The sequence below is a fragment of the Vombatus ursinus genome, unplaced genomic scaffold, assembly GCF_900497805.2.
Source record: "Vombatus ursinus unplaced genomic scaffold, bare-nosed wombat genome assembly UNPS02009132.1, whole genome shotgun sequence".
Classification (NCBI taxonomy): Eukaryota; Metazoa; Chordata; class Mammalia; order Diprotodontia; family Vombatidae; genus Vombatus; species Vombatus ursinus.
Window position 1 is genome coordinate 6,195,038 of NW_020948910.1, and position 12,738 is coordinate 6,207,775.

A 12,738-nucleotide genomic window follows, 5' to 3' on the forward strand; every position below is an offset into this window, starting at 1 on the left:
TTGAATGAGGAAAAAATCTTTGCATAAAACATCACTGATAAAAGTTTGAGATACAAAATATTTAGGAAATTTACATGAATATGTAAGAACAAGAATCACTCTCTAATAGATAATTGATTAAAGGATATGAAATTTTCAAAAGAAATAATACAAAAATGTCAATCTAAAAAAAAAGATCCAAATCACAACTAAGAGAAATATAGATTAAAATCGATGTGAGGTTTCACCTCATTCCCAGTAATTTGGCAAAGTATTAGTAAAGATGAAAATAGTGTTGGAGAGGCCACAGGAAGACAGGAAGGCAATTGGTAGAACTGAGCTGGAAAATAATCTAGGATAGAAAGAAAGTAATTAAGGTACCTATAGTCTTTGATTCAGTAATTTCACTAATGCACATAACATAAGTAAAAGATAAAATGAAGGGCTCTGCACATGCCACAATATTAATAATAGCATTTATGTGGTAGCTTGGAAGCAAAGTAGATCAAATGGTAAATGGCTTGACAAACAGGAGTATATGAAAATGTAATGGAATATTATGCAGTAAGAAATCATAAATATAAAGGATTCAGAGAAAAATGGGAAGACATGGACAAACTGATATAGACTGAAGTAAACAGAACCAGAAGAAAAATATACATGATGTAAAAGAGTAATTAAAAGATCACCAAAAGAAAGTTAAACTGAATATCTATAAAGAACAATTTTGGTCTTGAAGACAAACCTAGCTCCTTCCTTTTCTAAGTCAAACGGAGTCTACAATGAGAGACTGTCAGATATAGGTACTTTATCAGTTATCTTCACTTAACTGTTATTATTTTGTTTAATTCTAAAGCTATGGTAGTAGTGGTGATGACTAGAAATGACTAATATAAAAACAAAAGGCATCAATAAAACAGCTTTTTTAAAAATGTAAAATTATGATTAGGATGAAGGCATACATGAAGATTTGCTGATGATATGAAGCTAGGAAAGATAGCTCAAAGACTGGATAACAATATCAGCATCACGCCCTGCTCCACCCCCATCAAACAAACAAACAAACTCAAAAAGTTAGAAACGAGATAAAATATAGGCAAAATTCTACATCTCCCAGACCACTAGTCATGTTTCCAGCCCAGCCCCTGCAGCCTCCCCTATGCCATTCAATCTGGCTAACTGCTTGTGGGACAAGCAATCCACCATTTTGAGGCACAGACAGCAGTAGGAGAATCAAACCACTGCCACCTCTTCCTCCCCTCAGACCCTGGAAATAGCATAGGACCAGGAGCTCAAGAGCCACGGGAAAAGCAGTATTTACCAGGCTTATATCCAGCCCTGCTTCTGTAGCCCTCACCCAGGAAAAAAAACAAAAAACAAAAAACAAAAAACTTCTGTGATGTGACATGGCAACTAACTGCTTTTGCAGCCCCTGCTTCCCCAGAAGTTATAGCTAATGAAGACCTGGCCACTGAAGTCCTCAGCATTGTCAAATGGTTCAACATCAGGAATGTATATGGCTTTTATCAGTGAAAATGAGATTAAAGAAGATGTATCCATCTGCTTTATTGCTTTACTTTACTGAGCCTCTTGACAGCGTGGACTGTAACTGCTTTTCAATATGTATCCCTCGTGCTTAACACACAGTAAGCACTTAATAAATGACTTTTTAAAAAAAATTCATTCATATCCTTGGGTCAAAAATAAAAAATCCCCGAGATGAGCAAAACACGTAGTGGTTTTAATGCAGTATAATGTTAGTTTAATAGTGTGATGTGGGAACTGAAGAGGTTTATTTGATATTAGAGTACAATGACATAAGTCTAATGTCCAGTGTGAGAAAAGTAAAAGTTTCATTGTACGTAGCCCTGGTTAGACTGCATTTATAACAATGTGCCTAGTCTTAGCAGTTACATCACAGAAAGGACAATGAAAATCTGGAGAATATCAATAGGAACGTCAATGGTGAGGCAGTGGTTTTCAAGCTTTTTGGTCTCAGGAGCCTTTTTTATTTTTAAAAATTACTGAGGATCGTCAAAGAGATTTTGTTTATAAGCCTAATGCCAAATGAACACTTACCCAAAACACTATTTTACAGAGAACTTGCACAAGGTAAGCTTTCACAGGGTGGTCAGAAGAAGTGGTATAAGGACACTCTCAAGGTATCGCTGAAGAACCTTAGCACTGACTGTGAGATATGCGAAATGCTGGAATAGGATTGCTTAGCATGGGCACATTTGCTTGTATCAAAGAAGGCATTATATTCCATAGGCAAAGCAGAATCATAGAAGCACAAAGAAAAAGTGAGTTGCAAAAATCCAGAGCCAACTCCATCCTAAATATCCTAACAGACCACTTATGCTTGATCTGTGGTAGTACCTTCCAAATTCATACTGTACTAAACAGTCATAGCCAAACACACTGTACTCTGACCCTATTACTGTGATGTCATTACTCTTCTTTGAAAATGAAGGATGAACAACAATATGGGCTATATCTAACAATATTTATCACATTAGAAATTAAAACATCTTAGTATTATTATGAAAATAGTTTTGACTTTACACTCTCCAAAAGGGTCTCAGTAGTTTAAAGTAGTGTAAAGTACACTTTGAGAACCCCTAGGCAGAGGGTCACATCATATCATCTCCAAGGTCCTTTCCAACTCTTACATCTTATGATTTTTATTATTATAGAAAGGGATCAATTGAACCAGGCCTAATAGTAGTAAGGAAACAAAAAGTCCCTAAACAACAGATCATTGTAACAAAGACATACTTCCTTCCCTAACCCGTCTTAACTCCTGTGCCTTCCCTGTGTTAATTATTTCCAATTTATCCTGTATACAGCTTGCTCTGTATATTTGTTTGCATGTTGTCTCCCTCATTAAACTGTAAGATCCTTGTGAGCAGGAAATATCTTTTCTTTTTTTTCACAGTGCCTGGCACATAATTGGTCCTTATTAAATGTTTACTGATTGATTAATAAATGTTTTCTCATACAACCTCAGGCTACTTATCAATATCCAGTTTTCTCCTTTTTCTCTTCCCCTACCCTACCTCTTTCAGGTTCAACTGCTACTCAATTCGTACTTTTTTGCTTCCTTCCCCTCTCAGATTCTGATAAAACCTGGAAAGCTAGAATAAACACAGGGGAACTTCAAGCCTCTAGTATGTATCAGCTAAGATTATGGTTGCTACCAGCAAGACCTTTACCTCTTATCAGGAACAAAGAATGCATAGTGCTATCTACACTCAGGGGATTAAGTAACAGAATCAATTCTAAATAAACCTGTCCAGATGTCACACTGAGCCAAGTGAATAAGTTCCCACAGACTTAATGAGAACACATAGTAGATGTGTGTGTGTGTATGTGTATGATGTCCCTAATAATGAAACTTACTTTCTCCAATCAATAGGTTTGGATGGCTTTAAATAACCACATATTGATCTGAAATGTCATTAAGAAGAATGTAAGAATAAAATGATAGCAGTTGTTATTTGTTACCTTTTAAAAAATCATAATGAAGCATTAAGAAGCCTTCTTAATTTAGGTTCCATCCAAGAGATGAAGAAAATTATTTACACTGCACGCGGATGTGCCTGCAATTCCTGCTACTGGGGAGGCAAAGGCTGATGGATGACTTGAGCTCAGGAGTTCTAAGTAGCAATGTGTTAATAAATTGATCAAGTGTTTTCACTAAGTCTTGTCCCACTATGGTTAAGTCTAACAATGATACGGTAAGCCCTGGTGAGTGAGGGCCACCAGGCTACCAAAGGAGGAGCAAACAAGCCCAGGTTGCAACTCTCAGGCTCCCATGATCAGCAGTGGGATCAGAGTGACCAATGTATTTCTAGCTTGGATTAGATACGGAGACTCAATGTCAAAAATAAATGAATATACTTCATGTGGCTAAGTAAGTGATGACCAATATTCTGCTAAATTCTTTACATTTTTTGATACTAATGAAAGTATACTTGAAAAAAAAATCAACTGATAATCTTCGTGTTATTTTGAAACTTTCAAGGAAAAAAATAATTGTGAATAAAAACGTATGTGTCCAAAGCTCATTCTTTTCAATTAACTCTGTGAACCCAGTTTAGTCATAACAGGAAAAAGTTGTTTTCCCTATCTTGGATTTCTGCCAAATAGGTTGAATTGACTAGACAATTTCACTCTATTTCCTGTGTGAATAGAAAAAAAAAACTGCAAGTAACAGACATGGTTATTATCCAATTAAATAATTAAATGTAAACAAAGAGCTTCTTAGTTAATTTCTATATCTAGATTATATAATAATGTGTACTATATATATATAATATCCCTGGACTTCATCAGAGTCTCATCATTTTGCAAGATCACATCAACCCTGAATCTCACTCCTTCTCATACCTTTCACCCCTATGTTCGTTCATCTCAGATCCTCCATTTAAGGAGGGCCCTCAGGACAGCCAATGCATCATTTCTTATCCAGTTGTATTGCTTTTCTCCCACCCCTTTTTCATCTTTTTAGGTGCTGTGTTCCTCATTAGATCGTGAGCTCTTTAAAGGCAGGGACTGTCTTTTGCCTTTCTTTGTATCCCCATATTCAGCACAGGGTCTGCAACATAGTAAAGGCTTAATAAATGCTTACTGATTATTGAATAATAACTTCACAATTTTGATTTCACTTGAAACAATATTTTTAAATACAGCATGCTGGTCGACCAGAAATATAAAACTTCTATAAAAAGTTAGTTATCTACATATGTCCTATTATTGCCCTGTTTTATGCAAGTAAGAATCACAGAATTTGAAAAAAAATTAGTCACTGCAGATTTTCCCAATTTATAAGTTACAAATACATAATAAATGGCTGGAGCTCTTACTGCCATTGCAACCATTGTGGGAAAAAAATCCGGACGATTTACAGAACCTAGAGAATTAGAATCTATAGAATCTGGTGAATTTTTTCACTTGTTTTATTGCCTGAAATTTTACCAACTGAGATTCATCTGAATAAGCAATCTATCCCATTTCAAGAATCAAACATATATCGAGATTAGTTCTTAACATTTTTTTTGTGTCATGGAGAACCTCTGGCAGTTTGGTGAAGCCTATGAAGCCCTTTTCAGGATAATGACTTGTTGCCTACATTCATAATGAAAGGGCATGCTAAATTTCAGTTAGAGGTTATAATAAAGATGTCACATACCCCCACTCAAGTTCACAGACCCCCAAAAATCTATGCCTAGACATTTAATTAAGAACACTTGCTCTAGAAGAATTTGCAGACTAAAAATTGGTTCAGCTTATTTTCCCACTAACACTTTTAAACTAAGAGAATAGGAATTTTGACTGAAGGAGAAAAGAAAATAATTTTTGGAGTAATCAGTACTTTGGGGACTAGAGTAGGCCTGATTAGATTTAAAGCATTAAGAATGTGGAAAGAAGGTTGAGAAGTACAGAAAAAGATATAGAAAGCCATCCAAGGACAGTTATCTATTAAAAAAGAATGCCTTGCCCAAGAACAGGAAAGAAACTGTGTCTATTCAGTATTTCCTGCTTGTAAGATCTGCAACTCAAGATAATACTATTAGTATTATAACTCAGGGCCTTAATGAGTTAAGCAAGGTTTTATGGGAGAGCCTGGAAACCTAAATACAATATATAATGTTTCTATAGGGAAATGATTTGGTGTTTATAACTTATAGGAATACTTTGGGGACACAATCTATTTTGCAAATTTGTAATTGTCCATACAATTTATTCCAATCTTCATTGCTCACTTGTATTATTTCTATAACATAGTTCACATATATATTTATATATATACACACACACACACACACATATACATTTATATACACATACACACATATATATATGTATATTATATGAGATTATGATCTAGATTTAGACCAAAAGGGAATGAACTTTGGTTATCATTGATTTCCATGTTACATTCAGGAAGTTATTACAGTCCAGGGTTCTATTGTTCTTTTCCGTAAAAAGTGAGGCATTTTAGTGTTAATGACTCCTTTAGTTGCTAAAGCTTACTTAAACTTAGGTATTAATTAGCCATTTATCAGTTGAAACTTAATTATACTTAAGTAGATTAGCCTGGTTGCCATCTGAACTGAATAAATGAAGAAAACATGATATTAAACCTTCCCTGGGCTTTCATTTCCCTATCTCATCACAAGACTCAGTGAAATAAAATTCCTATTAAAGCAACTTTTTATCTCATCATTGTCCATTTATTATTATATTACAGAATCTCAGTGACTGGAAGGCAGCATCTCTGATATCCACTTCTGGATGAAAACTTCCAAAAGGCATCTATTAGAAGGCTGGAGAGAGGAGGAAGGTTAAGGAAAAGTTGAGATCTTGAGAGTGAATAAACTTTTTCTCCCCTAAGAACTCATTATCACTGGACACAGTACACTCTACTCCTGGACAGTTAGTTATAAAGCAATCCCCTAATTAGCTGCTTCTCTGCAACTCCCTGCTCCTTACTCTGCCCATTGAGACTAAATACAGCAAGTTAATTCTCTCTTCCACATGGCATCATTTAAAATATTTGAAGACAGTCATCATATGCCACCTAAGTCTTTTTTTCTTCAAGTTAAACACACACTGTCCTCTCTACCTACAGTATGATTCTTAACATCCTGGTTCTTCTCCTTTCATTAGTATCAAGCAAGGTATAAAACAAGATATACGCTTGCCAAAGGTGTTTGTTACTGTTGTGGAGGATGTCTTGTGGACTAAAGGAATGTCACTGTCTATAGATGGTGGTGTCCTCTAAATTCTTCTGCTTTTAAATGATACTGTTTTTTTATGGATTTAGGTCCATAAATTCAATTTCAATTACAATTCAACTAGCTGTATTCCTTGGATTTGACACTACCACCATCATGCTCCCAAGAAAAGCTCAATGTCTGGAAACTTATGATCCTGGAGATTACTACAGCTTTGGTAGTCCTATCTCATCAGTAGTCTCTGCCCCTCTGACTAGAGAGCAAAGAAAAAAGCCTCCATTTAAAGAAGACCAACAACCTGACCATTTCTCACCAACTGCACCCTCTGGATTCAACTCCATTGTTATCATGCTCCCTTTCCACCTCCTCCTTTTCTGATGCCTTTTGCATGTTGTAAGTTCCTTGAGTGGAGGGACTATCTTTCTTTTTCTTACTTGTATCCCCAGCACTTAGCACAGTGTCTAGCACATAGTAGGCACTTAATAAATATTTACTGCATTGACGATATTGTACTTTTTGTAAATGTTACAAGGCCTCCTTCACTGAGATCCATAATTAATTAAAAAAAGATTAGCCTAATAGTTCATATAGGAAAAACTAAAAGTATGAAAATGCCTATTGTACAGAATATGATAGGGAAATGACTGACCACTGATGTGGGCCTGGATTTGTATAAAAGGAAGAGCGTGAGCTGGGTGGCATCTGAGAAACTGTACAGTATTTTAAAAAATCCAAAACTGCCCCTCAATGCAAACTCCCATCTTTTTCAAACAAATATTCTCATAGCATTTTTTTATATGCAAATCTTGGAATACCACAGTCTCTAAAGAATCAAAGTCACAGGTGACCCAAAGTACATTGGAAAGCTATGTAAAAATGCTGCATTTCTAAAATCAAAATTGTAAGAAAATGGCACAAAGGCTACCACTGAGGAAACGATGACCAGAAAAGAAAATGGATCTCCTGTGATGAGAGTAAGATGATAACAGGTGGACAGATCAAGTACATCACTGGCGTTTACAAAACATAAAGAAAACCTACAGTGGGGCCTCTAGAACTTTGGGTGAATCTTGAGGGGCAGAACAGAAGACAAGAAGAACAAAAATCATAAAGAAAGATAAATCATGTATGGGTTATAACATGCAATAATGGAAAAATTCTTCATTTATTATTATCTTTAAAGATAAGGTGAAAAACAATATAAAAACCTCATAAAAACACCCAAATCAAATAAATGCAGACTTACCTATGGACATAGTACTGAAAAGAGCTGGATCAACGGCAGGAATATTCTGTGGAGTGGGTTGGATGGTACTACCTGTTACACCTGCAATCAGTAAAGTAGAAACAGATATCAGATTTAATTATAACTTAATTATAAACTCACAAAACATGCAAGGAATCATATAGAAATTTTACTGCATTTACTACATTACCTAACTATACTGACTTTAACAGATTTGATATATTTGATAATTTTATATTTTTGATAATAAAGTTATATGGTGAATAGATAAAGTAAACTTTGAGAATTTATATGTATTTTTTGGTAGAAAGTTCCCAATTGTGTATTTTTTTTATTCATACATATCTAATCATTTCAAACTGTTTTTGAATTTATAATTGTAGATAGAAAAAAATCCTTCTTAATTTCTTGGCTACACTGTTACTACTTTGCCTTTTATGAATAAGTCCATCTTCATTTACTTAACCTACTATTGCATTCTTTATTTCTAGTTAGAGGCTGTTATAAATATCACATCATCTTAGTAACTGCCAATTCTGATTAATGGGAAGGTTAATTAGGGTTCAAAACATTCAAGGAAAAGAAAGGTAATTATTTCCCTAACTGTGCAAATATAGTTCAAGTTACATTAAAAACAGAGAAAAAGAAGAGGAGCTTCTTTTTCCCCAAACCCAATAAAATGAAAGTGATCAAATGAGATAATGTATATTGAGTACTTTATGGATCTTAAAGTTATATAAATGTAAACTATTACTAATTATAAGGTGGATTATTGAACTGTATTTCCTTTCAAAATACAAACTGCCTCAAAACCCCCATTACTTAATTAAATACTAATTTAAGACTGCATTTTGAGGCAAGAGGTGGTTTGCAGGAGGCAATAATTTGAAGATAGAGAGGAATTAAGAAACTAGATTAGGGAGAGAAGCCAAATTGGGCAGTTTGTGAGGATATAGAAATGTTCCAAGAAAATAGTTTGAGTCACGATCTCAGGTAGGATTATTAAAATTCTAGAAAAAATGGCCTCATAATAGGTTGTAGCTGTAAGTTCTTGGCATATATTATCCCATGAAACTTATCCAAATTTTAATGACACGTAATCTGGAACAATATTTCTAAAACCATAAAGTTCAAGAAGTGAAGACTGCAAGAAATTATGTGATTTAATAGCCTGAAGAAGCTGATGTTCATGTAAAGTAGATATTTGTATATATTCTTTACAGATAACATTCTACATACAGCTTTATCGTCAGCTTGTTCCATTAACATCACTACAAAAAACAATAATACATATATTTAACCTAAATTCCTCATTATTACTTAAGCTCATTAACACTTTCCTGAAAGGTTCATAAAGGTAACTTTCCTAATTCAAATAGGAGGTTCTAGACTCCTTTGGTTTATGGTGATGTTGAAGATACTGAAACCTTGAGATCATCTTATTTTCTGGGTGTTAACTGTGGGACAAGACACAGAAAGACAGAAGAGAGAGTTGCAGAACTTGATGAGTATTTGTGAGGAGCATGGGTGAGGAGGAAAGGAAGATCCTAAAGATTCTTATGGACAAAGTTGCTTCCCTTGCAGCCATTTCAGTAGCTGAAGGACAAGAAGTCTCTATCATAATGTAACTGTAATGGAAAGCTGACTTATACAGATCTCAATAGTCTTTTTTTCCCTAACAGTATTAAGGGCAGTTAAGAGTCTCTGGAGGTTGTCAGGTTCATATACTCTTCTTTAGGGAAAGCTTCTATTTAAATCAACACGAACAGATGTGGAGATATAGACACATATATGTGCATATATGTATACACACACACGTATGTATAATTATAATTATAATCATAAAGGGAATCCTTTATTGTCAGTAATCCATTCTAAAGAGTGCTGGATTTGAAGTCAGAGGATCTGGGGTTTGAGTCACAGGGTCACAGATCTGGAGCTAGAAGAGACTTGAGAGGTCAAGCCCAACTCAATTATTTTATGGATGAAGAAAGTGAAGTCCAGAAATAGTAAGTGATATGCACAGGTTCAAACAGCTAGCAAGTGTCTAAGATGGAATCCGAATCCAGGTATTCCTAACTCAAACCGACTCTGCTTCTCTCAAATCTGCCAGTCATGACCTGGGTAACTTTAGGCAGATCACTTGCCCTCTCTTAGACTCAATTCCCTCATCTGTAAAGTATTGGATTAGATGTTCCTTAATATCCCTTCTGGCTCTAATTCTATGATCCTATGGTTCTACACTGTGTGAAAAAGGCAAGCTATTGGTTGGCATGATGCAAGAGGTATTGTGATACACAGTCAATCCTCAACATTCGTGAATTTAACTTTTGTGACTTCAAGCATTCACATGATTTTATTAGCAATCTCATTTTCACTTTTGCATTGGCAACTGAGCACGTTTGTGGCTATGCACAGTAGAGAAAAAAATGAGAGGCATGATGAGCACAAGTTTATATCTGCAAAAAGGAGGAATGTATTCCTAAAAGTGTTTGTGAATCCACTCCAGAAAGTGTTAAAGTAACATTTCAAGTACCAATGGGGTAATTGAGAAAACGGAAAAATGGCTAAGTTTGTGTGTAAATTGTAGTCACCCCTAATCTTGAGCATCCTGCCTCCCCTGTGCTGCTGTGCTCCCAAGTATCCTGGGTGGGGCCTAACAGAGAAGGCTGCTGGGCCAAGTCACTCCAGGCAGGAGTTCCTGGCTTGGATAAGGACTCACCATGAGGCATGTGCTTTTTTCATCAGGGAACAGTTCAATCATAGAGCCAAAAGGGAGAAGTGATAGCAGGTTCCCCCTTTTCCTTTTTTACCTTAGAGTTCTTCTGACATAGTCACCCCAGCCCCACCCTGAACAGTCCCAGGGTTGCCTCTCCTCTCTCTTGTATTTTATGAATTATTTCATCGTTACTGTATCAGGAAAAGAGCTTATTATCAGAACTAATTTTTTTTAAAATAAAGAACTGTATGCTGAAAAGGTATTTTCAGGAATCTCGAGTGACAGATTACAGTTTTTTGATGATTGTGGGAACCTAACCCTCTATTTCCTATAAGTTCAATGTATCAACATTTGTGTTTTTTTGACTTTCGCACCATTTTCCAGGAATGCTACTTTCCCCTGCCCCCAAAAGTTGAGGATTGACTGTTTGTAATCTCATGAACACTGAAATGTAAGCACATACATTTACAAACTTTTGACTACAAGGTTAAAAAAAAAAAAGAATAGAATCCTTCTTACCTATAAAATATCTGCAGTCATGCAACTAAAACTTGGAAATAATGTCTGCAAATATCTCAGATGCCATAGATTCAACCATTCAACAAGCATTTGTTAGTTAGCATCTACTTCATGCAAGGCACAAAAAGAATAAAGATATAAAAAGAAAACAATCTTGGTAAGCAAGGGAAACTCTCCTTCCTACTATTTTCCAGTTTGTCAAAAGAAGTATACTGTGCAGGGATTCCTCTCTCCTCAAATCTACTTCTAATATTTAAAAGGTTTTATAATATCATCAGTAAGTAAATCACCTCCATTGATGAAGATTGCAGCCTCCTCTATATTTTAGCAGACAGTGTTCAAGAATTGCTGGGTCCAAAAATTTCATTACCCAAGGCCAACCTGGTGATGGATTTCTCCAAATTTAGCTGAACTTAGTAGATAATATGACCTTCCCTATATGCAGTATGGAGACCCACAATATCCTCCTCTCTTTTAAGAAAGCAAGCTATTCGTTCATGTCTTGCACAAGAGCTAAATAAAGGCAAACTTCAGTGTGGGCTAAAGTAGTTAGAGAAAGCTGTTAATAAAGTCAATGGAACTTGAGCTAGGTCTTGAAAGATCAGTAGGATCTGCGTAGTTACAGTCATGGAAGAGTTGCTTAACCTTGAGAGGATATTCCATGTATGTTGTGGAGGAAGGGAGTGGGGTGAAACAACATAAGCAAAGTAAAGATAGTGGGAAACCTATGCTGAAGTCCTGAAGCAAAAGAACAGAGTAGAGGGAATAAGTCTGGATCATTTAGATTGAGTCAGAAGTTGGAGGGTTTTGAAAAAGCTGGGCAGAAGAATTTGTGAGTTATGAAGTGGTATGTTGATTCGTAAAGACAACAATAACAAACCCGACACTAGTTTTTAATCTATAGAGGACAGTAATATTATTTGTAATTAAAAAGACAGTATTAATTACAAAAAAGTCATCTCAGTTACTTGTATTTGGATTTATCACTAACATCTTCCTTCATAAATAATTACAGGACTAGAAGCAATTTGTTTTAAAAGAGGAAAAAAAATGTCCCCTACATTTGGTATATTTACTACTTTGAGTACAAAAGGAAAACACTTCACTTGTTTAAACAGTCTATCTTTTCTCCCTGTCCCCCTCCCTCCAACCCCCCTCTGTTGCCAACTTTTGGTGGTGGAAGTAGAAACTGTATATTAGTACATACTATTCTTTTCAGATATCTTAAGGATTTCCCTTTGATAAAAGTGCATCCTGAATCTTTATATGAGAGAAAGTAAATCATTCTTAAAATGAAAAAGAGGGGAAACATCTGTTACATTTATAAATTTTTAGAAGTTTCATATTTGTATCAAGCAATTGTGACCAACAGTTCTTTACTACCTTAAATATAACTCTGAAAAGTTGAAAGGTAAGAAAAGGGATTAGAGTCTGAATAGAACTTAAAATCACTAACTCTTTAGGGCAAAAGTATATTTTCAAAATTGTAGGTTTAGATTTATAACAAAGTTTAGTCCTTAAGTTCTCAAAAT

At 35.2% G+C, this 12,738-nt stretch overlaps 1 protein-coding gene across 1 annotated transcript in view; it reads right to left on the minus strand.

The window, feature by feature from the left end:
* The window catches only part of VTA1 (vesicle trafficking 1), a 95,847-nt gene that overhangs the window by 9,417 nt on the left and 73,692 nt on the right, over positions 1-12,738 (minus strand). The window contains exon 7 of the mRNA XM_027850679.1: positions 7,969-8,049. Within this exon, the coding sequence (XP_027706480.1) occupies positions 7,969-8,049 (81 nt within the window). The remainder of the gene's footprint in view (positions 1-7,968; positions 8,050-12,738) is intronic.